The sequence below is a fragment of the Dipteris shenzhenensis genome, chromosome 6 (assembly GCF_047967505.1).
Source record: "Dipteris shenzhenensis isolate YYH24624 ecotype China chromosome 6, Dip_SZ_1.0, whole genome shotgun sequence".
In the NCBI taxonomy this organism is placed as follows: Eukaryota; Viridiplantae; Streptophyta; class Polypodiopsida; order Gleicheniales; family Dipteridaceae; genus Dipteris; species Dipteris shenzhenensis.
This window is the reverse complement of record NC_141601.1, coordinates 45,535,473-45,561,511: the sequence shown is the minus strand read 5'-3', so window position 1 is coordinate 45,561,511 and position 26,039 is coordinate 45,535,473. Positions and strand designations below refer to the sequence as shown.

Genomic DNA, 26,039 nt, shown 5'->3' with positions numbered 1-26,039 from the left:
GATCCACTCCTTTGATATCCATGTATTAATAATGGCTCTAATGGCTCGCTCGAATTCTAAAATTCATAGTTTCAAATCTAGTAACAATCGTCAATCTAGATCAATTGCAACACATCTCTAACTTTTGGTAGGAAATTCATCCCTACGCCTCTCCCCCTCTCTCTCCCTCTCCCAGTGCAGTTCCTCCACAACCCCTGATGAGCACTCACAATCTTTGGAATGAGAAAAATTACAAACTGAAATAAGCCAAATCCTGCAAACTAAATTTGGCTACCCTCCACGAACGAAGGTGAGAAAAAAATTGGCTATGGCAGAGCAATAGCGAGCAATTCTCTCTGTCTCTGTCTCTCTCTCTCTCTCTCTCTCTCTCTCTCTCTCTCTCTCTCTCTCTCTCTCTCTCTCTCTCTCTCTTGTTCCACTCAACTCTCCCTACCCACCGCTCCACCCCCTCTTGCTTAAAGCCCCCCCCCCCCTCTCTCTCTCTCCCCCCAAAACTGTCTGCCCCCTCCTCTCTATATACACGCTCAAGGGCAAGAAGCTTCTAGGACACGATTCTTCTGGAATGTGCCACTGCCATTCGCTTAATATTCACTATGCTTACGTTAATTTTTCCCCTCCATGAACCCACCTCCACAACTAATTAACAAATTTTGTTTTTTGGAACGTCGTGGGTGCCTATTACTTGAACTCCTCAAAATTAGTTTTACTCTTCATGCTTATTTTTGCTAGGTCAAGTACATTGCCGCCCTCATGGAGGCCCTTGAATTAGTTGCTAAGAAGGTGCCAAAGGACATGAGAAAAGATGCACAATGCAAAGAGAGAACCAGTGTTCACAAAAAGTATGATAACAAAATGGGAATGGTGAGTTTTTGTCTATTTTCATAGGCTTGTTTAATTGTTTATTGTTTTTTATATCATACTTATATTTGTCTTTGCAATGGACTTTAAGGTTCTCAACATTCTTGATCCCAAAAATGGGGATATTTGGAAATCCAAGGTCCTTTCTTTGCACTATGATGGGCATGACTCCATTGTCACATTGGCAAAGTTAAAATATCTTGCTCGAGGTTTCTTCAATTATGGCTTTGGAGGACTTGACTACACTTTGTGCATTGGACCGTCCATTGGAGTTGCCTGTCGACTACACGTTGCAGCAGTACATTGAAGACATTAATCTGGAGGGCCGAAAACACATGTTCTCGCTAGGGACAGTAGGAAGAGCAAAAAATGAGGAGATGGTGCACAAGAAGGTAACTAAACTAGACCAAGCATCTCAGTGTTTGGTGTATCGGTATTGCTGAATGATATTCTTACTATGTTGTACATACTTGTCTATGTGATAAAGAGTTAAGAAGATAGTGTTTATCTTGAAGGTATTTGTCCCACCTTATTCAAGAAGGTAGACTGCATGACATACCAAGGCAGTGTAAGAGGTGGCTAGAGATTGTTGGTAACTTTGCGACACACGAATCCATGCATGGGATAACATAGTGGGAGTCCTTGGTGGGCTGACTTAGTGAGGGGCAGGTTCTGACTAGAGAGAGGGGGGGACGAGCATTTTTTGAGCGAAATCTTCCGAGCGTCTGAGCGAAGGAAAAAAAAAGCTTCCAACTATGAATAAATATGGCAAAAATCGATCAAAAGAAAACATAGTTTCACTTAGAAATATGCAAAGTATTATAGCAATGCCTATTTTATATAAAAATCTTTAGGTGAATCTTTAGGAGTGGTGAGAGCATAATGGGGTGGCTTTTGAAGAAACCCACATGTAGAGTAGACTTCTCTATGAAAATTCCCTTATGATCCTTCTTACAACTTTTACTTAATAGGGGGTGACATTGAAAACCCTCTCTCGACCTATCTTCATGAAAGGGTTTCTTCAAAGAAAACTCATTGAAGCAAGCCATCCAGGTAGTTTCGCCAGCGAAACCCCTTTGAAGCAGGTCTCCCAAGGTACATTTAAAAGTGACATAACTTTCATATCCAATGTCCAAATATAGTCATTCAACCACTCAAATTGATCGGAACACCCCCTTTGAGCACATTTATGGAGTTATATTTTGAAAAATCTTGCATATATAGTATTAAATATTACATGTATTTTATGAGAGTGATATATAAGCCCAAGTGCCATATGATATAAATGTGTTAATAAGTAATTATCTATGCATAGTATTATTACATTGAGAGTGATTATGAGGGATGTTTCTTAAAGGAATCAACACTTTTTTAAGGTAATAACAGGGGTACAAAGGGATGTCTCTAAATAAGAAAATTATGTTGTGTAAAAATGAATGAGTGACTACTTTGTATATTTTTATGATAAAGGGATCTAGTTCTAGTGAAAGTAAAAGTGTAAAAACCATGTTTCCTAAAGAAATACATTTTTTTAAATCTCTTGAAAAACACGCTCGGATAAACCTGCTCATAGGTTTTTGCTCGTAAAATTGACGCATCCGAGAGAGGGACACTTGCATGCGGTATGCAACATCTTAAAAACTTATGGAGGAAGAGAGTCCTTGGCTTGTAAGCAAAAGATCAATGGAGAGGTCATCTTGTTTTGTTGAGGCTATTCAGCCTTTTGTGTCATGCAGGTGGCTTAGCTATGGAGATGGACAATGGTGTGGCACCACTCTGAGAGCATGCTTGGATAGAGGGTTGGCCTGCTTCTCTTTTTGATAGTGACACTTCCATTACCAAGGCTATTGTGGAGCCTCTTGTGCAAAGTGTTGCTGCAAAGGGAGATCAAGTGGATGCTTTAGATGAGGAGGGGCATGAGGGGTATGAGTATGCTCTTACGCGCATTAGCAACCCATATGACTTGTAATGAGATGCTAGCTTGACTATCTTTTATGACTGTTCATGTGATTCATAGCAAGATATGCAAGTGGATCTTCAAGGGCTTGTGGTTGTTGGTGTTTTATGTTTTGTTGAATATGGCACACGTGAGTATTTGAAAAGTGTGTGAGAAAAAGCGAAGTTTTTGGCACTTATGATATTGCTTACTTGATAGTATAGGCATGTTGCCTTGGGTGCTAGAATCACAACTTGCGTATAATGCCCAAGGTTCACAATGGGCATTGTCCACAAGTCGTGTATTAAATCAAAGATATTGCTCAAGGTTCACAATGTCAATTAAGTATGAAATTGTCACATGGCCATCTAGCATGCACCATGCGACACCTCGATCATTACCCTTGCACCAACTCCAATCCTTGCCATTAGTTCCATCACCAGTACTCAAGCCGCCAATTACATTATTTATTAACAATCAATTGAACGAATCACCAAATCAACTGATCCCAATATAATTGCGCTCAAAGTACAATAATCAAACATAACACCGATAACACTAACGACATTAGCATTAACATGGAATCACCCACAATACCAACCATCTAGCATGGCAAATCACAGGTTAATTAGGCATCCACAACTAAACCACACAAAGCATCCAGTAGGACCCCTGCCACGTCCGTTGCGCTCCTATGGAATACTTTGCCCTAGTCACACTTGATGACTAAAATAAAATAATACCCATAGCAAGAAATATATGTGGCTTAAGGTTCACAATGTCAATTAAATACAAAATTAGCACATGGCCGTCTTAGCATGCACTGTGCGACACGTCGATTGGTACTCTCGCATCTACTCCAATCCTTGCCATTAGTTCCATCACCAGTACTCAAGCCACCAATTACATTAGTCATAAACAATCAATTGAACGAATCACCGAATCAACTGTACAATAATCAAACATAATGCCAATAACACTAGCGACTCAGTATTAACATGGAATGAGCATGGAATCAGCCACAATACTGACCATCTAGCATGGCAAATCATAAGTTAGTTAGGCATCCACAACTAAACCACAAAGCATCCACTAGGACCGCACCGCGTCCGATGCGCTCCCATGGAATACTTTGCCCTAGTCACACTTACCTAAAATAGAATAATACCCATAGTAAGAAATATCAGAAATACAATTTGCGTAACACCTTCTATGTATTTTTGGCCTTTCAAATTTATCCTTCAATTCTGGCATTTGGTTTTCCATTCAGTCACTCTAACTCTCCTATTCACTTTCTCATATTCCAACCCATAAATTAATTAGTTTTGGTGCATGGAGGCTTAATTAGGATATTTTTATCTATCGCTTAATTTATTTTATGCATAGACTATGTCCAAGGGGGGCTTCTCAAAACATTCAAGAAAAGATTCAAAACCAAAACCTTCTTTTTCCCATGGGTGAGAACTACCACTAAGCTATAAAGGAATATCATATCCCCATTCTCTTATAATAGTATTATAAACGCTCCCTCATCCCCCTTCCCCTTTTTCCTCTTTAATGAGTGGTCCCTCCCCCCTCCCCAATCTCACTTCCCTCCTCCTTTAATGCCCTCCCTATTTATACCTTAATTTAATCATGGCCTTCCCCTCTTCCTTTCTCCACAACTAATTAATAGGACTTTCCCATTTTTCATCTCATAGGGCACCTATTAGTCTATCATTCCATTTGGTCTATTGTTCCATTCGATCATTTGGTCCTTCCATTCAATCATTTGGTCCTTCCATTTGATCATTTGCTCCTTTGACTTGGTCGTTTGGTCCATTCTTCAGCATCAATACTGACCTTCATTAGGCTCACTCTTAGTTCACACTTAGTTTGGAAAAGGGTTATGGTAAGCTTCCCCACATCTTGCAGTTGGTGTATTTTTGAACCGACGGGGGTGGTTATTTTCCTTGTTTTAACCAATTGATATGCTATCTTTCCTTGTTGTGTCTTAGCAATCTTAGGCTCAATTCCTTTCTTTTAGAATGCCTCAAGAGGTTCCTTAAACTCTCAAGATTCCTCTTTGATTCAAGCCAATTCAACATGACATTTTTTTGTTTTGACTTTAGACACCATCTAAGCTCCTCTTCTTAGAGGGCCCACTTTTACTGCTAGGCTCATCAAGGGCTCATCAACTCTACCTCGACTATAGGGCTAGTTGCTTAGCTACCTTAGATACTTTCTATTTGAGCATCAATGAGGCTTGTGTTCACACCTTGGTTTTTGTGCCAAGGTTCTGTACTCAATGCTCAATTACTTTAATCTTTGTGCTTTACCACTTCTAGCTAGACCTTTGCCTTAGTGCCGTCGTAAGTCATGTTGCTCGGTCTTAGCCGCAATGTTCACCTCATATGTTGGAGAGGTGATCTGTGCAGAAGGGTGTCTAGAAACCACAATTGTATCTTGGATAACAAAGATAATAACAAAACCTACTTGAAGCCAAATGGAAGTAAACCACAATAAACCACAATTTGTTGTAATAAAATCTCTATACAAAATAGTAGATAAGACTTAAATGGAAATAAGGCCAATGCCCATGAAGGATTACACTTATGCTAGCTCTCACCTCAGGTGTGCTTCTCCCACTCCACAACACTCATTGTCTTATAACACTTCATTGCCATTCCTATTGTAGTGTTTTCCACTACAAAATGATGTCTTCTCTTCCCTCTCAGTAGGCTCTTTACGTAGATCCAATCAAGTAAACCTCTTGTCCATGGGCTAGGCAGAATTGTTGCCTCTTTTTATGGGGGGAAGGGGTAAAATTGCCGGCTTGTATTAAGATAAAGAAAAAAACTTAGAGAGAGAGAGAGAGAGAGAGAGAGAGAGAGAGAGAGAGAGAGAGAGAGAATCTTTAAGAACTTTCTTCTAAACTTTCATTGAAAGAAGGCATCACATACACACACACAGAGAGAGAGAGAGAGAGAGAGAGAGAGAGAGAGAGAGAATCTTTAAGAACTTTCTTCTAAACTTTCATTGAAAGAAGGCATCACATACACACACACACATAGAGAATCTTTAAGAGCTTTCTTCTAAACTTTCATTGAAAGAAGGCATCACATACACACACACACACAGAGAATCTTTAAGTGCTTTCTTCTAAACTTTCATTGAAAGAAGGCATCACATAGAGAGTATAATAAGTCATCCTAGCCTTTTCTTATGCCATGCTTTCAATCCTTGAATAAATAATGGTTTGATGTTTTTTTAAAAAAGTTGACCTACTAGTGGAAAGCACAAATTCCATTTATGATAAGCCAATAGGGGCACACATACCACATATGATGGGACTATTTAGAAGGTAGTTGGATGTCAAATATTGATTGGTTGCTTGTAACTCTTGTGGAAGGCACAAGAGCAGACTATGTTGTGGATTGTACTGCACATCATGTGGATGGACAAATTCTAAGGGATCGGGATGACTTTTGAAGAAAAAAGGTGATTGTGCAAGTGGAGGTGGGCCCATATGGTAGGGGGTGAAGTGTAGTAAAAAGGAAAGTGTTGGCATGCTTAGAAGTGTGTGCAATGGGGGTCTTTTGTGTGGGAGGATATTGATATTAAGTGATGTGGAAAAGAGTGAAAAACATGAATGAGAGAGAGAGAGAGAGAAAGAGAGAGAGAGAGAGAGAGAGAGAGAGTGCCATGGACACAATTCTTGGATGAGATGTTTTAATGTGACTGGTGTTTAAGAGATCAGTCAGAGAACTAGCTTCTTTGAACCTCGCTCGTCCTTTGGAGGAGCGGCGCCCACATGAATTGGTCATTACCAAGTGAGATGTTTTAATGTGACTGGTGTTTAAGAGATCAGTCAGAGAACTACTTCTTTGAACCTCGCTCGTCCTTTGGAGGAGCGGCGCCCGCATGAATTGGTCATTACCAAGTGAGATGTTTTAATGTGAGTGGTGTTTAAGAGATCAGTCAGAGAACTACTTCTTTGAACCTCGCTCGTCCTTTGGAGGAGTGGCGCCCGAATTGGTCATTACCAAGTGAGATGTTTTAATGTGACTAGTGTTTAAGAGATCAGTCAGAGAACTACTTCTTTGAACCTCGCTCGTCCTTTCGAGGAGCGGCGCCCGCATGAATTGGTCATTACCAAGTTGGATTGCTTCATGTTGGAGGCGTGGGCGTGCTGACGCTACCTACTAAAACGAACCGATTCTCTGAGATGGGGTGATTCCTCCTCTCTAAGATAACATCCTAAGGGAAGGGGTGCAAGGAGAGCAAAGGAAGTTAAAGCGGTAGAGAGGTGCTCACGTCGACTAAACAGGGAGAGGGTCCTTCGGTGGGGGGTACGTTTACACGAGGCCGCAAGCAAGGACCGTTGTAGACGAGAAGTTGGTTTTGACTTTAATTTGCCAGGGTGGAAGGGAAGTGGCAAGGGGGGACACGTGGAGGGGTGAGTAGTGGGAGGGGAGGGAGGGGAAGGGAGGGGCGAATGGGGGGATGCCACGGGGGCGCCACGAGGGCGGGTGATGAAGAAATGGAGTTACGGGTTGCTTTTGCCATTTTCTTTTTGCTTCATCTCTCTGAGCTTTTAAGCTTCGAGCTTTGTGGCTATGGCGGATTGGAGCTCGCTGGCTATGGCGGACCAAAGCTCGCTGGCTATGGCGCACCGAAACTCTCTGGCTTTGGCTATGGCGCTCTCCATCTAACCCCCCCCTTCACATCTTTACATCCTCATAGGTTTTCCCCTCCCTCCCTCCCTCCCTCCTTTTTGGATCTCTTCTTCGCAAGCTCTGGCTATGGCGGACTCTGCCTCTCCTCCCCGCATGCACCCTATCTCTGCTCCTTGCCAGCGATAAAGAGCCCCTGCCTTTTGCCTTTTGCCTTTCACGCACATCGAAGCGCCTCATTCTTTTTTTTTCCCTCCCCCTCCTCCTTGTTTACTTGCCGCGCTCGCCACATCCCTCCGCCTTTCCCCCCTCTATCAATTCCCCTCCCCTCTCACGCTTCTCCCCCTCCTCTGCCTCAGGCTCTGTGGCTTGCTCGGATGTGTCCTGCGCCCTTCGCTTGCTCTGCGTGGGAACGACCTGAATTCGCATCTGGGTCCTCTTCTCTAGGCGCGATCCCCGTCTGCGAACAGTAGTAGCTCCCGGCCGTTTGGTTTTCGGGGTCAGCTGGGTTTCAGCTGTTCGGACTGCCTGGAGTTCGTGAATCTTGGGAACCCTAGGGCGCTTTGCATCATTTTTGGTGAACGCGGAGGAATTGCGCAGGTTGTCTGGACATCGATCGGTTCCCTAACTGTACTGCTCGACTCGCCATTTTTAATTTCTTTGATTTCAAGCGAATTGCGAGCATTTGTAACTCATGTTCACCCCACAAAGAAGGGGCTGGCCCGGCTGGTCCCCGATTTCCGCGGAAAAAAGAGACAAGGGGAAAATTCTTTCGCCGGAAACCCGAACGACAGGAGCTAATGAGGTCAGCCCGGTGAAAGGCCTGATTGAACGCGGCCTAATCGAACACCCTTTGTTTTCACCTTTGGATGACAATGGGGGATTTGTAAGCCGGTCCGAACCGGAAATTTGGAGGCGTTTCAAGGAGGCGGGAGCGTTGGACGAGGGTTCGATCGAAAAGAAAGACCGTGCTGCCTTAATGGTCCACGTATCGAGCTTAGAAGCGGAGGTTCGTTTCTTGGTTTTCCTTTTCATTGAGGGTTTTCTGCTTGAAATCTACGGGGCGAATTTAGCGCCATTTGCGATGGTCTCTGAGATTTGAAGCCAAAGTTTGTTTTGCAATCCTGTAACAGAGAAGCTTACACAATGTCATGGTCGATACTATTTTCTGTTTCTTTGAATAAAGACTGCACCTGTACTCCTCTTGGGATTGAAGTCCCTACGTATTGTCGTATAGTTTTAGTCCTGGGTGCAGGTGGAAGGCTTGATCCAAGTTGTGGTAATATCAACCACCCTTTTTTGACCTAATGTTGATACAAGTAGTCTTGAAACTACGCAATGCATCACGGCACCATGTGAGGGGCAGGCAAGGTTTCAAAATGGTCGATTTTTGGGAATGTGGGCTGGCCGATTCTTTCCTCACATAGGAAAACAGGGCTGAAGGTTTTGTGGCATAGTAACGGGATAGTCAAGAGAGTAGGGAAGCTAAGCACTCTTTCTTGGCAACGTAAGCGCCATTGGAATTTCAATTGTGCTGTATGGGACCCAAAACGACATAAAACGAACAGGCTAGGTAGGTCCATCAAATAGGTGCACGTGGTTGGTGAACAACTACTGAAAATTCTTGGCAGTGGAAAATTCGATCTAAATAAGGTGTGTGAGGGGGGTGGGGGTGTGGCATGCCCGCAAATGCATGTACGTGTGTCGAGTGAGTTGAGTACGTGTGTCGAGTGAGTTGAGTGAGCTAAAAGCCGCTAAAGAACTAAACAAAACCAAGGTGGGGGCTTTCTTCACATGGCCTTTTCTTGTAGATATGCTGTGGAAGCCAGGAGAAAGATTGTATCCTGTCGCCAATTTTATCGTTAACCAAATTGGTCTGTCCATTTGTGGGTCTCCAAGGAGGAGAAAATGATGGCATTTCATCTTCAATGTCTCTATGTAGTAAAGGCTTGAGCTAATTATTTTCAGGTATTATGCATGACTTCCTTAAAACTCTACCTGACATGGAAGTAGGGAGGACATGCATGCTGCTCTATTTCCATGGTTTGATGGTTGCATATGTGGCATATCATGTCCTCCAATGGGATTGCTTTGCTTCGTAAATGCAGTGTACATGCTTCCATTTTGCTTGTAGATTATTTGACATTTGGATAAAGGAATCCGTGAACCATGTTGTGAGCGCTTATTCAGAGGCACAATAGGAAGCTAGGTGAGTGTCATCATGGTTAAGCTTGCTCAGTTGGTTGCTAGTGCTGATTTTGATTTTAAAAAAATGGGTTATGCTTCATGCTCCTGTCTGCATTCAAAACATGGGGTTAGGGTTTAAATAGTTCGTGTAAAGTAGGCTACCATCATAATGATAATTTAAGGAGGTGATGAGCAAAGGACGTGGGTAAATTGATGTCCTTTGGATTGTCCCATGCAATGCCTGCTTCGTAGGTATGATGGACATTACATAGTATAGCTGCTTATGCTTGGGCACCGATGACGACATAAGCGTTGCCTTGCTTGCTAAGTATGTCTATCTTTTGTTTTTCAAAAATTTTTGTTACCTCATGTTTCTTCTCTTTCATTTTCTCTTTTATTTTCTTCATAGAATTTTGGACTTTAGAATTAAAAAAATCTGAATTTGTATGATTGGATATATTCTAGTCTTACAAAGGTGTATTGATCCACAACACACCTTATTTCAAGTTTCTTCATATACAGTTTCAGCAGAGGAGCATGCCATGCATGGCAAGGAAATTGCCTGAGATTTGTTTGCATTAACAGTGTGGGAAAGATAGGGAGTGCACTTTTATGGCAGCAGACAGTATAGTATGTGCATAAGGATCCTAGAGATTGTTGCCTGCGGGATACCCAATACTTAGAAATGTGAAATGTTTCAAAAAAACAAGGAGCGTTTAAAAAATTTGGCTTGTATTTTTTGTCTCAAAAATGCAAATTTTAAGCCTTGCAGACATATACTATGCTGAAACCATGCAAAATAAGCTTAAAAATCACAGAACACCTTCATACAATGCCTATAATGCCCAATGATTTTGGAAGTACTCTAGACTCAAGGTGTTACTAGTTAGTAGTTAAAGAAATCTAAGGAGACAGTTTAAATTAGAGTGTGATCTTTGAACTTTAAAAATATAGAGACTAGAATCTAGATTGCAAAGTTCAAATTTCAAACTTTTTCAACTAAAGTTTACTGAATATTAGTATCTTCGATTTAGGTAAGTGTAGGTAAAGGTATTTCACGTTTCATTGTGACTATGAAGATACTGTGCTTGTTGAGAGGCTTCTTGGGCCTTGCTTTTGTTTATAGGAAGTTTATAATGTGTTTCATTGTGACTATGAAGATACCACGCTTGTTGAGAAGCTTCTTGGGCCTTGCTTTTGTTTACAAGAAGTTTATCATGCTTTTTGTCCGCCCAGCTGCATCTCTCTTGGCCCTCTTGATTCTTGAAGAAAATGTCTACATGGCGTCAATTGGAGCACATGCCATCGTCGATCGTTTGAAAATCCTTGTAGCGCCTCTTGTAGCAGTGTCATGATTGCACAGGTGCTTTTAGTGGAGGCAGATTTTTAAACTGGTAATTTTATCTCAGCTAGACGCAGTGAGCATTTGCCTACATTCACCTTCAATCTCAGACCTTTGTTCCCAATGGCCCTTTCATATCAACTTTAGGTGTGTGCATGCCCTCATGCAAGGGTATTTGATCTTAGGGTTCCTCATTCGAAAGTATTTTCCTAGATTCATGGATCACCCCAAGGATCGTTCACCAAGGGGATAGTGTTGTTATACTTTATATTCCTTCTAAGGGTGTTTGCCCTTCCTTAGTATTTTTGCTAGGTCCATTTAAGGATCATACCAAGGATCCCCTACTAAGGGGATACCGTTGTGAGAGGTGACCTTCACTTGGAATTTTGTTTACATCCTCCAAGGCTATGTTTGGAAGCCTTTTCTAGAGAATGCTTAAGCTTTTCCATGTTGCAATTTCCTCCTACCTATCTTTCCATTTATTTATGACAAGAATATATCAATTTCACAAATTAGTTTTTTTGGGGGTAAAATAATTGAAAGAACAGAGAAGAGAGAAAAAGAGACAAGGTGCCACCATTTGGGACTTCTCACAAGAAAATAAAGAGTAATCTTTATTAGAATTGACTTCGGTCAAAGAGTGGTAAAGTTTGGTTAACCAGGAATAAGTTTAATTGTTTTACTTTTATTGTGCATTGGTAAAAAGAGAACTGTGGGACAAGGGACTAGAAATAGTCCAAGAACTAGGAATGCATGCATTTCGCTAACCTCTAATGGATTAAAGTGTTGGAATTTGTTTGTGCCATGCGTAGGACCTAAGAGAGTGCAAAAAGGACCCAAGAGTGGGGAGAAAAGTGTGGAAAGCAGGTCCCACAAGGCTCAAAAAGTAAAGACAAGGGGGCGCCTCATTAAAAGGAGGGCCAGCGAGATTAAAAGGCGCCTAAAAGCTCCAAAGCACCAGATTTAGAAGGAAAAAGACTAAAAGCTTAGCTTTGTGTAAAATTAGCTTTTAGATAGCAGGCCCCAGCCTCCCCTCCCCCCCCCCCCCCCCCCCCCCCCCCAAGAAAGGAACCTTCTATTAATGCTTGAAAGACTTCATACAAAACAGCAGCCCCGAAGGTGCTAAGTATGGAAAAACAAACCCAAGAAAAGGCTGAAAGAAAAACCGGCTTTTTCCAGAGGAACCCAGCTCATTGCCTAGGGAATCTTTGGTGTTGGGGCAGGCCCTAGCCTTTTGCTAGGCCAAGTCTATAAAAGAAAGGCCCTAGGCCTCCTAGAGTCATTCAGAATTGCTCTCAAGTCTATGCTCTTTCAAGAGCCAGTTGTACAAGATTATTCTATTGCAATAAAGACCTGCGGGGGAATCCAGCCCTTATTTCTAGGCCCTAGTGCTGTGTTTTGCTTCTTACCCTTCTCTCCCAACACAATTGGCGAATCAACTTCCACAGCTCCTGCATGTATCTCGAAAAATGTGTACGAATTCTCCAGCGCCAGGTTACAGTGGTATCAGAGCGTGGTTTTGCTACTTTCCTTGGTAGCAACGGTCCATAGACCTCAGTACTGTTCGATGGGGGTCTTTGTTAAAGAGAAAGAGGGTGAACCTGAAGTGGGAATAAGTCCTTTAGAAAAAGAAAAATTTCTGTTTCTAGAATCTTTCAAGAGGGTGAACCAGTTTTTCCCGTTTTCGTTTATTCCATTTCCGTTTTGGTTGGCAACTATGAATTTTTGCATGTGGCCTTTGTTAAAGAGAAAGAGGGTGAACCTCAAGTGGGAATAAGTCCTTTAGAAAAAGAAAAATTTCTGTTTCTAGAATCTTTCAAAGATTGTATTTCCGATTCTCTACCAAGAGAGCTCGATCTGAAGATCATGTTATAGAGCTCCTTCCAAGAAGTGAGCCCCCGAATCGACCACCTTATTAAGGCAGATCCCATGGCTCGATTGTTTTTGTCATAGATCTTCAAGCACCATGGGATGCCTAAGTCGATTGTTAGTGATCGAGATCCCAAGATGACTAGTTTATTCTGGAGAGCATTATTTGATAATATGGGGACGAAGCTCGAGGTTTCATCTTCTTTTCATCCTCAGTTAGACGGACAAGGTGAGAATACCAATTCCACGGTATTGGATCTTCTCAAGTGTTATGCATTTGAGCAGAAGGTCGAATGCGAAAAGTATCTTCCTCTTGTGGAATTTGCATATAATAACAATGTTCATAGCTCCACAGGAAAAGCCCCATTCGACCTTATTTATGGAAAGGTGATTCTATCACCCATCGTCAGAACAAAGGACGAGATATTTGCAGCCGACCAATATGCTCGAGACTTAGATACAATTTTCTTTAAAGTACGGACATCAATTGAAAGATGTCAACAAAAGCAAAAGAAGGCAGCAGACAAGCACCGGAGGGAGATAAATCTCCAAGAAGCAGACTGGGTCTCACTAACGTTTGAAAAAGTGTTGGAAAGGTCACCTCCCCATCTGTAAGCCCCCAAATGAGGAGAGCGTGGGGGAGGGAGACCTAGGGCAGGATGTGCCCAAAGAGAGATTACCTGGATGTGTGGATCTGGGATAGATCTGGAGCATTCATGGTTGGCGGGGTGTCCCAGGTAAAAGGCGTGATGACATCAGCAATGTACGGAACAGTACGGCACTACATACGTGGCTGGAGAGAGCCTGGCATGGAGAACAGGCGCTGACATGGCAGGGGATGGGGCAGCACATGGCAGCCCATATGGAGGGCTGGTTGGGCTGGGCAAAGCCAGCCAACCAGGCCCTATCTAGGGCTGGCCAAGGGCTCAGCCCCTGCATAGAATCGTGGGCCAGCAAGCCCTGAAAAGAGAGCCCAGGAGGGCGATTTTGTGGGGCCAGTAAAGGGCCCTATTGGGGCTGGCTGGGCTGAGCCAACCAGGTCGGTTGGGCCAGCCAACCTGGTCTGTCCAGTCGGCCCAGATTGGGACAGACTGGTCGGGTTTCTCAGCAGGCCTTAGGGCCTATATAAGGAGAGGCGCTTGGCCTCATTCATCATCCAGCAAGTCAGCAAACATAGGAGCAGAAGGAGCAGCAGAAGCCTGATCTTTGGGCCTACATCCAGGAGGCAAAGCAGGGCCAGAGTTGCTGCAGACTGAGCTCACTTGGGGCTGAGCCTAGGCTGTCTTCTAGGGCAGCAAGGTGCTGAGATCATCATACCTTCTGGAGCAGCCATTCACAAGCAGGTTGGAGCAGTGGAACAGGGACCTGTGTGCTGCAGACAAAGCTTGGCAGGGGCTGCCCACCTAGGCTGATTAGGTGGAGAAGAACACACTGGACGGAAAGTCTACAGACGCTCGAGGTGGAGCACGCGGGCTCGAGTCTAGAGATAGCCGGCAGATAGGAGAAGGACCTTGTGGTTAGATCAGAGGACCACACCAATGGTGGGACTCTGGATCTATCTCTTTTGTATTGTGTCCATAGTTTTGGACAGAAATATATGAGTTTTGGTGTCTTCTATATCTGGCTGGTTCATTGTCTATTGATGAGTCTGCACATCTATGTGACGGACATTAAGTAAAGAAGTTTGTGATTCCACACCCCACACCACATTGTCTGAGCTCCTTGGCATTACTACAAGTGTTCTGCTGTGCGTACCCTTTGTTGGGTAATTTCCAACATGGTATCAGAGCCCAAGTAGGAGGCTCACAGGTGTGGGAGCCTGAAGGCAGGGACCTTGCTGAAGGACGACCCTGATTCAGAAGCTCTTGGGAATCGACTTCCACGACTGGAGGATTGTGCCCTTGCGAGAAGGAGGGTGACTCACGTTCAGTTAGGTGCGTTTAAAGTTCACGGTCCAAGTTATCTGGAGATGTACTTTTGTTGCAAACCTTGCCAAAGGAAGGACGCGTTGAAACATACCCTCAGAGCATGGTGCTTGGAAGACTCTAGGTTGTTCACTCATTATGAGGGGGACAACTGGAAGATCGTGGCGGCTGGATTGCTCGAGTTCGAAGGCAGGAATGTGACGCAAGATGGTGGTGCTACCAGAGATGGACCTGTGTACCAGGATGGTGTGCGGAAGCGGAACCGGACCTGGTGGAGCAGGAGCCACTGGATGAAAAGACAGGAAAAGATTTCGACACCGAGCCGAGATGCGTCGGTGAGAGGGGGTGTTGGAAAGGTCACCTCCCCATCTGTAAGTCCCCAAATGAGGAGAGCGTGGGGGAGGGAGACCTAGGGCAGGATGTGCCCAAAGAGAGATTACTTGGATGTGTGGATCTGGGACAGATCTGGAGCATTCATGGTTGGCGGGGTGTCCCAGGTAAAAGGCGCGATGACATCAGCAATGTAAGGAACAGTACGGCGCTGCATACGTGGCTGGAGAGAGCCTGGCAGAGGGCAGAACCAGCAGGGAGAACAGGCGCTGACATGGCAGGGGATGGGGCAGCACATGGCAGCCCATATGGAGGGCTGGTTGGGCTGGGCAAAGCCAGCCAACCAGGCCCTATCTAGGGCTGGCCAAGGGCTCAGCCCCTGCATAGAATCGTGGGCCAGCAAGCCCTGAAAAGAGAGCCCAGGAGGGCGATTTTGTGGGGCCAGTAAAGGGCCCTATTGGGGCTGGTTGGGCTGAGCCAACCAGGTCGGTTGGGCCAGCCAACCTGGTCTGTCCAGTCGGCCCAGATTGGGACAGACTGGTCGGGTTTCTCAGCAGGCCTTAGGGCCTATATAAGGAGAGGCTCTTGGCCTCATTCATCATCCAGCAAGTCAGCAAACATAGGAGCAGCAGGAGCAGCAGAAGCCTGATCTTTGGGCCTACATCCAGGAGGCAAAGCAGGGCCAGAGTTGCTGCAGACTGAGCTCACTTGGGGCTGAGCCTAGGCTGTCTTCTAGGGTAGCAAGGTGCTGAGATCATCATACCTTTTGGAGCAGCCATTCACAAGCAGGTTGGAGCAGTGGAACAGGGACCTGTGTGCTGCAGACAAAGCTTGGCAGGGGCTGCCCACCTAGGCTGATTCACAGGCAGTAAGGGGGAGAAGAACACACTGGACGGAAAGTCTACAGACGCTCGAGGTGGAGCACGCGGGCTCGAGTCTAGAGATAGCCGGCAGATAGGAGAAGGACCTTGTGGTTAGATCAGAGGAACACACCAATGGTGGGACTCTGGATCTCTCTCTTTTGTATTGTGTCCATAGTTTTGGATGGAAATATATGAGTTTTGGTGTCTTCTATATCTGGCTGGTTCATTGTCTATTGATGAGTCTGCACATCTATGTGACGCACATTAAGTAAAGAAGTTTGTGATTCCACACCCCACACCACACTGTGTGAGCTCCTAGGCATTACTATAAGTCTTCCGCTGTGCGTACCCTTTGTTGGGTAATTTCTAACATGGTATCAGAGCCCAAGTAGGAGGCTCACAGGTGTGGGAGCCTGAAGGTAGGGACCTTGCTGAAGGACGACCTTGATTCAGAAGCTCTTGGGAATCGACTTCCATGACTGGAGGATTGTGCCCTTGCGAGAAGGAGGGTGACTCAGGTTCAGTCAGGTGCGTTTAAAGTTCGCGGTCCAAGTTATTTGGAGATGTACTTTTGTTGCAGACCTTGCCAAAGGAAGGACGGGTTGAAACAGACCCTCAGAGCATGGTGCCTGGAAGACTCTAGGTTGTTCACTCATTATGAGGGGGAAAACTGGAAGAATGGACGGCTGGATTGCTCGAGTTCGAAGGGAGGAATGTGACGCAAGATGGTGGTGTCAGGAGGTGCCACTAGAGATGGACCTGTGTACTAGGATGGTGTGCGGAAGCGGAACCGGACATGGTGGAGTAGGAGCCACTGGATGAAAAGCCAGGAAAAGATTTCGACACCGAAAGGTTCCAGAGGACTACGACTAGGGAGTTACTGGAGCATCTTCATCGACATGTTGGCATTGGTCCGAGATGTGTCGGTGAGAGGGGGTGTTGGAAAGGTCACCTCCCCATCTGTAAGCCCCCAAATGAGGAGAGCGTGGGGGAGGGAGACCTAGGACAGGAGTGCCCAAAGAGAGATTACTTGGATGTGTGGATCTGGGACAGATCTGGTGCATTCATGGTTGGTGGGGTGTCCCAGGTAAAAGGCGCGGTGACATCAGCAATGTATGGAACAGTACGGCGCTGCATACGTGGCTGGAGAGAGCCTGGCAGAGGGCAGAACCAGCAGGGAGAACAGGCGCTGACATGGCAGGGGATGGGGCAGCACATGGCAGCCCATATGGAGGGCTGGTTGGGCTGGGCAAAGCCAGCCAACCAGGCCCTATCTAGGGCTGGCCAAGGGCTCAGCCCCTGCATAGAATCGTGGGCCAGCAAGCCCTGAAAAGAGAGCCCAGGAGGGCGATTTTGTGGGGCCAGTAAAGGGCCATATTGGGGCTGGTTGGGCTGAGCCAACCAGGTCGGTTGGGCCAGCCAACCTGGTCTGTCCAGTCGGCCCAGATTGGGACAGACTGGTCGGGTTTCTCAGCAGGCCTTAGGGCCTATATAAGGAGAGGCTCTTGGCCTCATTCATCATCCAGCAAGTCAGCAAACATAGGAGCAGCAGGAGCAGCAGAAGCCTGATCTTTGGGCCTACATCCAGGAGGCAAAGCAGGGCCAGAGTTGCTGCAGACTGAGCTCACTTGGGGCTGAGCCTAGGCTGTCTTCTAGGGCAGCAAGGTGCTGAGATCATCATACCTTCTGGAGCAGCCGTTCACAAGCAGGTTGGAGCAGTGGAATAGGGACCTTTGTGCTGCAGACAAAGCTTGGCAGGGGCTGCCCACCTAGGCTGATTCACAGGCAGTAAGGGGGAGAAGAACACACTGGACGGAAAGTCTACAGACGCTTGAGGTGGAGCATGCGGGCTTGAGTCTAGAGATAGCCGGCAGATAGGAGAAGGACCTTGTGGTTAGTTCAGAGGACCACACCATTGGTGGGACTCTGGATCTATCTCTTTTGTATTGTGTTATTAGTTTTGGACGGAAATATATGAGTTTTGGTGTCTTCTATATCTGGTTGGTTCATTGTCTATTGATGAGTTTGCACATCTATGTGACGCACATTAAGTAAAGAAGTTTGTGATTCCACACCCCACACCACACTGTGTGAGCTCCTAGGCATTACTATAAGTTTTCCGCTGTGCGTACCCTCTGTTGGGTAATTTCTAACATAAAGCACGTCTCAGAAAGATGAAAGGAAAAGAGAAAGTATACCCAAAGTTGTCTCCTAGGTATTATGGACCATTCAGAGTTAGTGAGGCCATAAATGAAGTTGCTTTTCGACTAGAGCTGCCTGAGACTTGGAGATTCTCAATGCTTTTCATGTGAGTCTTCTAAAGAAGTATCAAGGACCAGAACCCACAGAACCAGTTCTAGTAGAGTCACCTGAGGTGGAAGAAATGGAAGAGATTCTCCAACCAGAACAAATTGTATATCATACAGAGAAGAAAGGACCCCGAGGCAAGGTTATCCGTAGATACCTTGTCAAGTTTAAGAATTATTCGGCACTTGATGCCAAATGAGTAGATGAGGAATTCTTCTTAGAGTATCCTCAAGTTTTATAGTTGTATCAAGAAGCTTTTCAGTAGAGGACAACTATTTAGAAGCTGAGGGGATGTCACCATTTGGGACTTCTCCTAAGAAAATAAAGAGTAATCTTTATTAGAATTGACTTCGGTCAAAGAATGATAAAGTTGGTGAACCAGGAATAAGTTTTATTGTTTTACTTTTGCCTTGCATTGGTAAAAAGAGAACTGTGGGAACGCCCACAAGGGACTAGAAATAGTTCAAGAACTAGGAACGCATGCATTTCGCTAACTTCTAATGGGTTAAAGTGTTGGAATTTGTTTGTGCCATGTGTAGGACCTAAGAGAGTGCAAAAAGGACCCAAGAGTGGGGAGAAAAGTGTAGAAAGTAGGTCCCACAAGGCTCAAAAAGTAAAGACAAGGGGGCGCCTCATTAAAAGGAGGGCCCACAAGATTAAAAGGCGCCTAAAAGCTCCAAACCACCAAATTTAGAAGGAAAAATACTAAAAGCTTGGCTTTGTGTAAAATTAGCTTTTAGAAAGCAGGTGCTAGCCTTTTGCTAGGCCAAGTCTATAGAAGAAAGGCCCTAGGCCTTCCAGATTCATTCAGAATTGTACTCATTCTATGCTCTCTCAAGAGCCAGTTGTACAAAGATTATTCTATTGCAATAAAGACCTTCGGGGGGTTTCAGCTCTTATATTTCTGGGCCCTAGTGCTGTGTCTTGCTCCTTACCCTTCTCTCCCAGCGCTCTATCTAATTGGCGAATCAACTTCTATAGCTCCTGCACGTATCGGATTTTCTAGCACCAGGTTACACAAGGGAAAAGGAGGGTTTGTAAGAGACATAAGAGAAAATTATGAGGTAAAAAAAGAGCAGAGGAGAGATAAAGAGAGACAAGGGGAGAAGAGGTTTTTGTAAGAGACATAGAAGAAAACGAAGAGTAAAAAACCTAGTAAGCAAAGCTATGCTTACGAACTCTTTCGTAACCAAGCAGAAGCTGCCATTGGGGTTCGAATCTTTTTAAATTACTATATGGCAAGCTATTTCTTGTTCATGTTGTGGTGGTTCAATCAACTTAGTAAGAATCTCTTTTCCTACGAGATGGATGTCCTCTACATGCTTTAGTAGTCTTAGCTTGTAAAGCTTGCTCACCGTTCTTAAGCATTGTGAATGGTCAACAATACCTAGGAGACAATATGGAACACTCATGAGTCCCCTTTAAATAAACTCTTAACTTTTAAAACATGCTCACCAAGAATTGTGAATGGTCAACAATAGCAAGGAGACAAAATATAACTCACGAGTAGTTTCAAGTACCTTTAAATAGACTTTCTCAGCCTGTTTTTTGGAAGATTTTGTTTCTTGACTTGCTTGTTTACTTTTGCTTAGTCACCTTCTTCCTTTCTTCTTTATTTCTTGTTTTCTTTCCCTTTCGTTTATTTGATGTATTTTAGTAAGCACTGGGTTTGCCCAAGAGACTCCGTGGGTCTTTAGAAACCCACTATAGCTGCTTATGCTTGGGCATTGATGACGACATAAGTGTTGCTTTGCTTGCTAAGTATGTCTTCCTTTTGTTTTTCATAAAAGTTTTTGTTTACCTCTTTTTTCTTCTCTTTCATTTTCTCTTTTATTTTCTGTGTAGATTTTTGGTCTTTAGAACAACAAAAATCTAAATTTGTATGATTGAACTTATTCTAGTCTTACAAAGGTATATTTCTCAGCCTGTACCTTTTATTATAGGCAAATTCTTAATTTGAAGATTTCCCTTTTACTCACACATGCTCTAAGCATATCTTCCAAAGAGTGATTTCTCTTTGTGTGTTTGTCTCTTCGACACTACTCCAATTCAACACTACAATCCTCTTGGGTCTCTCTGTTCCATAGTGTAGTAGCTCTAGGTAGACGTGTAACTTAAGGTTCCTATATATTTTCATCATATATCTCATAATACATATGAATGTCAACTATGTTTGGCAATGAGGTATTTTGGCAGTCATGTAACTTGAGATCTTAGTAATTTGCATGTATGCTTTCTTTCGACTCCTTGAAGTCAATCTGTCTTTTTTTGGGCCATCATCCTCAGCTTGCTGATTGACCACAGATATGGTTGCCGTTGCATACACGCATTTTCAATTGTAGACTTGTAGCATACATGCCTTATAGTCCCAGAGATAATTGTTTGTGATGTGATAGCAAGGTTCAATAAGGCATAACCTCTGGTACCACACCTCCCTAACCCCATCTACTGTGACGTTCAAAGTACTATTTGTTTTCCTTCAGGATTAGTTTTAAAAAAAAAGGGAATACTTAATTTCATTTTTTTAGTTGCAGTCATTAGAATCTCTCTCTAAGGTATTTTACATCTTTGGAGCTTATCACTCTTGATCTTTCAAGACTTGCGTTCTTGCATAATTTTAACTCATAGTACACTGTTTCACATTAATAATAGCTTCACATTGTTCGAAACATTGTATGTGCTTGAACGCCATTCTTTTTCTTTTCTAAATCCTCAGATGTAATGTTGAAAGCAACCAGTTCATAAGGAGCAGGCAAGCGCATAAGCCAGAACCATAGAAGTATAAATAAGCAACTTATTGCACTCGTTGAATGCTTGAATGAAGGGTGGTCTGATGTATGAGGAGTTTTCAATGCCTACATTTGCTGTCAATATGGCTATAAGAGACATGTGAGCTAAAATCTTCTCTCATAAACTTGTCAGGGCTAACTGACATAGAGAGAGAATCCGCTTAGGTGTGAAGGCAAACTGATATAATTGTGAAGATACTCACTGTAGAAGATGTGAGTATGCTAAGTGCTCTGGGGCCTATATAAGGAGGGCCTCCAGGCCCTCATAACACATCTTTGGAGCAGCCTTTTGAGGAGCAGAAAGCAGCAGCACCAGTACCCACAGTTGGGCCTCAACTTGGAGGTGAACTAAGGCAGAAGGACTGCAGACTAGTACACTCATTGGCAGCCCACCTAGGCTGGTTTGCAGACAGCAAGGTGGAAAGATCTTCTGGACGGAGAGTCTATTACGCTCGAGGTGGAGCACGCGGGCTCAGTGTTCTAGAGATATCCGGCAGATAGTAGAAGTACCTTTTGGTAAGATCAAAGAGCCACGCTCTTGTGGGACTTTGGATCTATCTCTTTTGTATTGTGTCCATAGCCTTGGACGGAAATATGTTATTTTGGTGGTTTCTTTATCTGGCTGGATCATGTCTATTTACTAGTCTGCACATCTATTTGATGCACATTAAGTAAAGAAGTTTGTGATTCCACTCCCACACACATAGTGTGAGCTCCTGGGCTATTCTATCAGTCTTCCGCTGTCGTACCCCCTGTGGGTCGATTTCTAACAAGTGCTAGGCCTCTGTTGTAATCTCCACCTCTAGTGCCTTGGTGCACTTCTGAGGGCTGGATCTGCTGGCTGTATGCTGCTGCCTTTATCTGCCTTCTCTAGTGCCTCTATGCACTTCTGGAGGCCAGATCTGCAGCCTGCAACTGCCTGGACTGAATAACTTAAGCCCCCCCTGGGTAACAGACGTCAATGCGGACCATAGTTACCAGGGAACAGGAAGATTTCGGGGACATCAGATGCTGGAACGGGAACGTCTCCGGAAGGGGGAACGGGAACAATAAAGTAAAAGAACTAACATTTTACAGCTTTGAACTTCCCATTTCAGCTCTAAAATATTTAATACCCATTTGGAATTTTCAGAGAGTAAAAAAAAACGAGGGAGGGGGGGGAGACGTTCCAAGGCCATTCCGGTTAGCCCTTGATTCCTGGAATGTCCGGAACACTGTTCCGGAAGGGGGAACAGTGTTTCCTTGTAGCTATGATCTGGACAACCCATTTTTGGGGGCCTATAAAACCTCCTCGCCCTGCTTCATTCTGCTCACTGTCTGGGCTGCATATGGAGGCCTATGCACTGACTTATCTTGACAATGCCCATGTGTGGCTGAAGGGATGGCCAGCACCATGGCTGTCCTCTGTGAGACATGTTTTCCCTAAAGGTTGGCTTGTATGTAACCATAGAAAGGATATCTGTATGCTGCCCATGTGGCTGTTGGAGGTCAACATCTGACGTCACCATAGTGAGAGAGGGCCAGTGCTTGTGGGTGTGCCCGTCCCCGTGTGAGGATAGCAGAGAGGGCCTTGTTGTGGGTGTGCCCTGGTGCTCACACTTCATATGCAGGGAGGGGGTGAGCCCCTTATATACGGAGTGCAGCTTGGTCGGCCCATATACAGCTGTGGGTTTGGCCCACTTGGTTGGCTAATCAGCCCCCTAGCAGACTGGCCGATTTGGGGGGGCTGGGGCTATATATAGGCCCTCCTCCTCTCCTCATTTCTCACTTACTGGAGCAGTCCTTCCAGCCATCTTGGTGGAGAGTTCTTCCATCTGCTGGAGCAGTTCATCCAGCCCCGTTGTGCATCTCTTGGTTGAGGTTGTTGAGCAGTCTTGTGGAGCTCTTGAGCAGCCTGTTGTGTAGAGGTTTCCCCCCTATCATATGAAAAGTGCCAAATCTTATGACTGTAACACAGACTCCATCATCACCCGCCAGACTCCGTAATTGAGCCCATCCAACTCACAATCAATCTAGAACGTGGCCAAAACTAGGATTTTTGTCTTGTTCTCTGCCATCTCGGACAAAGTCGCCATGTCGGAGTGAACAGAGAGCTGAACTGAAAGAGAATGTGGATAGGATAGAAGGGGCATAAGGTTGAAGAAAGGAGAGGGCTGGGGAAGAAGATGAGGGGGCTGACAGCCCAATGTACCTTCACTCCTAGCTATCCATCCCTCCGGAAAACCAACACCCTTCAAAGTCACCCCTTGCTGGGCACCCTAACAGTCCACTCCTCGCACATGCTCCTCCTCAGAAACACCTCCAACCAGCATCCTAAACCTCCTCTCTGTATGCTGTCTCAACACTCCCTCTGCTCCTCGGGTCTCTAGCCAAACCTGGCTCTATTACCATGTGAGAAGTGCAGCGGAAATGAACAGAAACAGAGAGAGAGAGAGAGAGAGAGAGAGAGAGAGAGAGAGAACCTCACACACCAAACTGAGAGGGAGAGAAAGAACCAAGAGAACTGCAAGTGATCTCTGGCAAAAGCCCTTATACACCTGGGAGTTGCCAGACCCGATCCCCTTGCATCCAATCTTCGCATCCTGGAGCAGAAGAAGGCCGAGTCCCTGTCTCAGCTCTCAATGCAAGGGTAAGGTCGTTTATTTTCCTTAATTGTGCTCCTCAAAGTGATTAATCACATGAAGCACACGACGGTGGCCAAGAGTATATGGGAGCACTTGGCGTCTCTGTATAATCGAACCTCTTCCATGAAGAGGGATTCCCTAGAAGTCCACATGCGTTGTTGGATCCCAAAAAATTGTCATCGATGCGGGAGCACGGCAACAAGCTACAAGAACTTCAGCTGAAGATCCTCGAGGCAAGGAAGCAGATATTGTCTAAGGACATAACTCTATTGTCCCAGTTATCCACTCAGTATGGGGCCTTTTATTCATTCTTGATCTTCCAATCTAATTTTCGATTTATATGGTTCACTCTTAGGGTCAAAGCTCAAGCGTCCCATCATCAGAGACAAGCGATCAACAGGGGCAAGGATCGGACGCAGGTGCCGAGGACGAGGAAGAAGACGCAGGTGTCGGGGACGAGGGAGAAGACGCAGGTGTCGAGGACCAAGGAACAGGCCATCAAGACGATTCGGATTCGGATTCGGATTAGAAGTGGTAGTAGCTCATTGTATATCCGCTCGTTTGAGCAATTTTGTATCGCCCTTTCACAGGGTAATTTTGTTACAAACACAGTTGTATATGTATATGCATTTCTTCCTCATCGTTCACAAGAACAATTTTGTATCATCCTGCAAGATGCGAAAATTTTGTTATAGAAAACTCTCTTTTGTAATTACAAAAAAAAAAAAAGGATTAGTGGGGCTAAACAAGGCCAAAAGGAAGCCCTGTTTAGCCCCACTAACCCTTTTTTTTTACTTCTGTTAATCGTCGCTATATAGCGACGTTTACCAGTGTCGCTATATAGCGACGATTAATAGTGTCGCTATATAGCGACGTTTGCATCGTCGCTATATAGCGACGATTAACAGCGTCGCTATATAGCGACGATTTATAGCGACGCTCCTTTTCCGACGATTTTAACGACTTTTATAGCGACCTTTGCGCCCGTGAAAAAAAAAATTTTAATGTAAAAAGCGTCGGTATTTCCGTCGGAAAATGGCCTATGCCTTGTAGTGATTAGGAGAGCAATCAACTCCTCAAAATCAGAAAATTTTTCACAGATGGCAATGGATGTCCGAAATTGTGCATAATCCGTGGAAGGATGAATGCGTTGACCTGTTTCAACCCTCGGAACTTGCTCCAACAGCTCCGTCTTGTAGGTGCCCCGCCATCTTGCTGCTCATCAGTGGTCAGATCCAGGGCATGATGCCCCTGCCACCTTCTCTGCAGAAAGGCACCATCTGATGCAGCCTCTGGAGCTCCAGGTACTTGGCCTTTTTGTCTCCGATCTCTGCCCCCAGTGCTGCCCATGTGGCCTTCTCTCAGGACCCAGGTCCACCTCCCCCATGCTATCTCATATGGGGCCTTGCAGATGGGGAGGTGACCTTTCCAACAGCACTTATGAGGAGCTCAGGTGGTGAGCAGATCACACTGCTATCTCATATGGGGCCTTGTAGATGGGGAGGTGACCTTTCCAACAGCACTTATGAGGAGCTCAGGTGGTGCGGAAGGGAAGCTGGCAGACTTTTGGGCTCCTCATAGAGACACTGAAGTCCTCAACAAAGGTGCACATTAGGAGGAGAGAGCAGTGGACTGTGTGGCTTCAGAGCCAGCACTACTTGGCATCCTACTAGTGATCGAGAGACTTTCCTTGAGGTGACCAGAGTCCTGGACTTCTCTCTGAAGCCTTCACATCGCTGCACGCAGTACTTCTATTGACTAGGCAGTGGCTATTGGCTAAAGTTCTGGAGCTCTTTCTTCTTCTGGTTCTTATTGTGGGCACCCAACTCTTTCATCGCTTTCCTTTTCCTAGAGCGCCTCGTTCTTCTGTCGTAACATCTGATCATACCTGCTTGCCTTCTCTAGTAACAGTCCTATCCTGTTAAGCTTTGTAAGGCCGCTGCCAGGTAATCTCAAACTTTCCCCAATTCACGTTCCATCCATTGGCATAGCTTCTACCTTTTAGTACGCTTTCCTCGTGGCTCGGTCTGTGTTTCAACTGTCATTTTCTTACAAACTGCTTAGTAAGTTTATGCTGCGGACAATTTAAGTCTCATGGGAGACATCATGAGTATTCCTCAAACCTGCTATCCATCCTTTTGGGCAGCTTATCGGTTTCAGAATGATGGGCTATACTACGGATGAGCTTCAGGCCTGAAACCTGTTGGGCTCCTACTGGTTGGTTGAGGCTGGATATTGCATGTTTTGGGATTGATGCGAACTTTTCGATTTGAACCTAGGCACTTCAAATAAATTCTATTTCAATTAGCAAGGATGCCAAGCTTTGTGATAAACTATATAAGTCTGCTGATATG

General features: G+C 44.8%; 1 protein-coding gene across 9 annotated transcripts in view; it reads left to right on the top strand.

The window, feature by feature from the left end:
* Positions 1–7,366: 7,366 nt before the first annotated feature.
* Positions 7,367–26,039, top strand: part of LOC147901229 (uncharacterized) — a 53,563-nt gene continuing 34,890 nt past the window's right edge. For all 9 annotated transcript variants that reach the window (XR_015541204.1, XR_015541202.1, XR_015541200.1 and 6 more), the window contains exon 1: positions 7,367–8,458. Coding sequence is in view for 4 of the 9 variants with exons in the window: in XM_087376214.1 (XP_087232340.1) it covers positions 8,144–8,458 (315 nt within the window). In the remaining 5 variants the exon portion in view is untranslated. The remainder of the gene's footprint in view (positions 8,459–26,039) is intronic.